Source organism: Sinocyclocheilus anshuiensis, unplaced genomic scaffold (genome assembly GCF_001515605.1).
Source record: "Sinocyclocheilus anshuiensis isolate Anshui unplaced genomic scaffold, SAMN03320099.WGS_v1.1 scaffold207, whole genome shotgun sequence".
NCBI classification, from domain to species: Eukaryota; Metazoa; Chordata; class Actinopteri; order Cypriniformes; family Cyprinidae; genus Sinocyclocheilus; species Sinocyclocheilus anshuiensis.
The window spans coordinates 5740846-5745903 of record NW_015551045.1 but is presented as its reverse complement, the minus strand read 5'-3'; the positions used below and the strand labels follow the sequence as shown (position 1 = coordinate 5745903).

Here is a 5058-nt window from a genome sequence, read left to right as displayed (position 1 = left end):
TATATATATATATATATATATATATATATATACACAGTATATATTGCATGTAATATAATAAAATGCAAAACATAAAAAATAGAATAATACAAGAAAATAAGAAACAAATTTAATTTAAATGTTTTAAATTATACACACACACACACACTATATATATATATATATATATATATAAAAAAACAAACTGCTAGCAATGCTAATAACAAATAAATTGCTAACATCTCCATACTAATTAAAACACATTTCATTACACCAAATACACAAAATAATGTTCTTTTTAGCAACATCATATGACCCCTTTAATATCAAGTGTAAACAGAGCCTGTGAGTATTTGCACAGCAGCGAAATCTTACTTGAATCTGAGCTACTGTGATGGTGCTGGGTATGTGATGATGGATGGGACATCAGGGGGTCCATGCTGTGGGTTGGATACGTATCCATAGACAACTTCTGCCTGAAGGCTTCCTCCTTACGCCGATTAGCAAACCAGTTGTACACACGAACCTCCGTGACCAGGTTAGACCCAAGCCCATGTGCTTTAGAGGGCGACACACCCCTCTGAACACATTCTGCCCTGAAAACAACCCAAAAAATTAAAAATTGGTAATATTTGTACAATGCATTTTTTTAAACACATTTAAGACATCTAAATACAAAATAAAATAAGAAAGAAATGTAATTAATGAGCAGCACTTTGTATTAAATGTGTATATTTAAAGTGTATTTAAAGTGTATGTATATTTATATATTGTACTTTTAAGTACATTTAAGTACTGAGTAATATTAATTAACTACATGTACTTACTATAGGGTAAAGGTTAGGATTAGGGTTTGGTTTAGGGTTACTTGCATGTAATTATGCATAATTTATTGTTATTATAATAGTAAGTACATGTAACGTGTAACAAGGACACCTTCAAATAAAGTGTTACCAAATATTTTTAATACAACTAAATCAATATCTAGAGAGAGAGAGAGAGGGAGAAAATTACCTGTTGCATTCCTCTACCAGCGCTTCCCTTTCTTCTTTGCTGGGGTTCTTCTGTCGTTCATAAGCCTGGTAGAGTATCTCCTGAGATGCTGGACCCCATTTGAAGCGGTTTCGTCTCATCCTCTTAGAGCCTGGCTCCCCCTCATCTCCGATTGGTCCTCCAGAACCTCCCGCAGCCCCCAAACCTTGTCCGGTATGATTGAATTCTGGGAAAAAAAACAGGACCTGATCCTGACTGCCTGAGTCACTGGGGTCAGAGCCCTGAACACGGTCGAACTCTGCGGAAATAAGAGGGGGACACGATTGGGGCAGAGTAAGGCACAATCATGATAGATAGTGCTTGGACGGGGAGGCCCATAATGAAGGTGCAATTTTGAGAATGGTAAAAATGGATCCAATAATGAGCTCACATGATACATACTGACCTGGAAAAAAGGGTCCTTCATAAAATGTAGGCTATTCAGAGTAAGTAAATAACAACACATGTTCTTAATCACAGTCTACACATTTATTAATAAGTGTATTTTACTTTTTCTGAGTGACTTCTAATCTATCCAACAAGGGGATATAAAATGGATACAATAAAAAACATTCACAAACAAGACTTTTGATACTGATTTTATATAGATTTAAATAGATAATTTCAAATAGAATTTATAATAGTGTATACTGAATGTAATATAATAAAAGATTAAATACATGTTTACATAAGTAATAAAGTATTATATAAAATATATATAAAAACATGTAGGCTATAACCAAACATTAAAACCAGATGCAAACAAATAATTAAAAAACTAAATAAATAGAGCTTTAAAATAAATAAATGTCACTTGGCATGACATTTTGTTAGACTACATAATGTAAAGAGATTCATTTATTTTAAGCATGGCTAAAAATTGCCCAAATAATTTTTTCAGTTAATGCATTGACTAACATGATCTAACAAGAAGCAATATATTTGTTACAGTATTTATTAATGTTACAGTTAATAATAGTTAATCAAATTACAGCTGTTTATTGTCATTTCTCAGGTCTGTTAAATAATATGAACAGATACAGCTTTTTATTTAATTTTAATGATGTATTGGTAAATGTGGAAATTAACACGAAATGTATTTTTCATTGTTCTTTCATGTTAACTAATGCAGTTAACTCATGTTAACAAATGGAACCTTATTGTGAAGTGTTAGAAAAAAAACAGTCTGCATACTTTCTTATGTTACAGATGGTAAAGAGGCTACTTACGTATGTCGATTTCGCGCTGTTTCTGGATATACCAGGTGTAAAGCGCGGCTCGTTTGGTCGTCTTCATCGGCGTGCCTTTATTGAGGTGCTGCGACAGGTGAGACTGATTGAGGCCCGTCACGTCCACCACCTCGCGCTGAGGAATATTGTGCTGCTGCATGTAGCCTTTGACAGTGCGCGCCACGCGCCATGGATCCTCGCTGCCAAACACAGCAGCCAACGCTATTATGAGCTTTCAAAAGTAACTTTAAGCTTTATTTTTCAATTTAAATAATGCTTTATTTTTATGTGTTTATGTCATTTGTTCGTGTAAAATGATGCCTTTATGTTTTGAAAAGTCTGGAATAATAAATAATGTACAAAAGTTTAAAATATAATTCATAATCGTCATGCAATAACATTGAATAATAATTACCAACATCTAAAATATTTCAAAAGTAACTCAAACGTTTATCAATTAATGCTGTCTAATTTAGTAGCTATTAGTCTTGAAAGTTTTAAAATGTAATTTCTAAATCTAAAAGAGTCTTTTCCGCCTCGATACTAAGTCGAACTAGACAGTCATTTGGAATTAATAGGCTAAACATGTTTATAGAAGAACTGGTTATAGGCATGCAATAAACTAATGGAGAAATAATAATGTTATAATATTATGCACAACATGATATACATAATTTAAAATATATAAAACAATATTAGCCTATATCATTTGTTCTGGGCTATAGCTTACGATGACAAATTGACTTAAAACTCTTAATTAGGCTATATTTGTGAAACACATTTTGTCCAGCACTCAGCATACGAGTAAAACGCTTGTGATTGGTTTAATACATTTAAACAAAAAAGAAAAATGTCTGACGGACCAGCCAATGTTTGTTTGGGGAAATAACCCCTCACATTAGAGAGTGCTCGAGGATGTTGATTTAAGACTATAACTTTGGACAATGAATAACTAGATATATTTTCCCTCTATTCATACGACATTGTGTATCTTTCTGTTGATGATTTATAGAAATAAATTAATAACAACTACACGTGGTTTCGTTTTGACTTTACATCAGTATAGGCCTGTAATCTCGTTTTACACTTTTAAACAGGAACATTTCGATTTTTGCCTAAATTTACAAAAAAAAGTGAATATACATACATTATGTAGGCATTAAAACAATATTTTAAAAAATACCGAAGGAAAAAATGAAATAATAATCAAATAATACACTACAGCACAGTAATTTTGGTATTGGTTTAGTCAAAACATTATATGTATTTACATGCAAAAATAAAACGTTCATAGTTCAAACAAATCAATAATAAGGTAAAATAGAATAGTTTAAGTGGTCAGACTTTACGCTACTGTTTGTTACAGTGGAACTACATAGGTTTCTACTGAAAAATAGATAGATAAATAAATAAATAGCAGGTACACTTCTAACGTGTTGCCCTGAGTTACCTGCATATAATATTTGAATAACACGCCATTTAGTTAATTAATCGAGTATCTGTAGGCTATCTTAACTCACGACAGCATGCGCTCGACCTCCGCGCGCTGCTCCGCCGCCTCCTCCGTGTTGAGAGACTGCAGCTCCCGCAGGATCGGCGGCGTGTCGAAGTCATCCCCGTCATCCGAGCCTTCATCACCGGACAGTTTGCCCCCTTTACCCTGCGCGCTGGTTAGAGTCAGAAACACCGGCTTGGAATCACTGGAGTCGCTGCCGCCGTTGACACTCGCCGGGGACAAGGGTTTTTCCATTTTTATTCCGAATTCTGCAGGACACGGACACAAATCCTGCAGCGCCTGGACCAGCACATCCTTAGTGACCCCCGAGTCCAACAGCGCGCTCAGGAGCTCCTGCTGAAGCGATGTCAACTTGGACACCATGTCAGTAAACATCAATGCGGTCTCGCTGAAAGTCCTCGCGCCCTCGGCGAATACACGTGTGAATTAACTGAAATGAATAATGTTTTTTAAGGACTAGAAAACACGAGACTAAAGTGTCTTTACGCAAAGTTTTACAGTTGTCCAGAGCACGAGCGCACCTGCTGAAGGAAGTAGTTCCACGTTCCTGCTGGGCGGAGCTGACTCCATGCTCATTGGTTGGTGCACCTTATGCAAATGATGTTTACTCGTTTATGAATATGCTAATATAAATGAGGAATTCGTAGCTGCTATTTATTAAGTATACGGGTTTGAAATGTTCAGTGTTGATGTGTTTGGTACCTCTGGGGTAACTTATTAGGCTACTTTTTTTAGAGGGTGAAACAACTACATAAATATTTAAAATAAGGAATAAGCAAGCAAGTAAGTAGGCCTAAGTAAATAAATAAATTAATAATTAATACTAACGTTGTAATAACTATATAAACATTATTATTGTTAATATTATTATTATTAAGGACATTTCTAAAAAAAAGTTTTGTTGTTTTGTGGTTTAAATATATATACTTTATAAGTCAAATACTGAAAAAACAATTAGTAAGAGATAATCACTTAGAACAGCACCAGATTTTTCATTTATTCCTAAACCCCTCGTTCTTTGTAACTTTGTAACTGTTCTTTCTTTCTTTCTCGAAAGAGATATCTGACTTGTAGGCAAGCACACGGATAAGCACATAATCAGCAGTAAATGTGTGGAAATTTAGTATTTATAATTTTTTAGTGCTGTCAAACAATTAATCGCGATTAATCGCATCCAAAATAAAAGTTTTTGTTTACATCATATATGTGTGTACGGTGTATATTTATTATGTATATATAAATACACACTCGTACAGTATATATATTGAAAATATTTACATGTATATATTTATATAATTTATA

At 34.0% G+C, this 5058-nt stretch overlaps 1 protein-coding gene across 1 annotated transcript in view; it reads right to left on the bottom strand.

Moving 5' to 3' along the window:
• The window catches only part of LOC107661752 (hepatocyte nuclear factor 1-beta-B), a 10827-nt gene extending 6540 nt beyond the window's left edge, over window positions 1–4287 (bottom strand). The window contains exons 1-4 of the mRNA XM_016451518.1: window positions 3761–4287; window positions 2241–2440; window positions 994–1270; window positions 355–575 (exon numbers count right to left, since the gene is read on the bottom strand). Coding sequence (XP_016307004.1) covers window positions 355–575; window positions 994–1270; window positions 2241–2440; window positions 3761–4131 — 1069 coding nt within the window. The 5' untranslated portion in view covers window positions 4132–4287. The remainder of the gene's footprint in view (window positions 1–354; window positions 576–993; window positions 1271–2240; window positions 2441–3760) is intronic.
• Window positions 4288–5058: the final 771 nt, after the last annotated feature.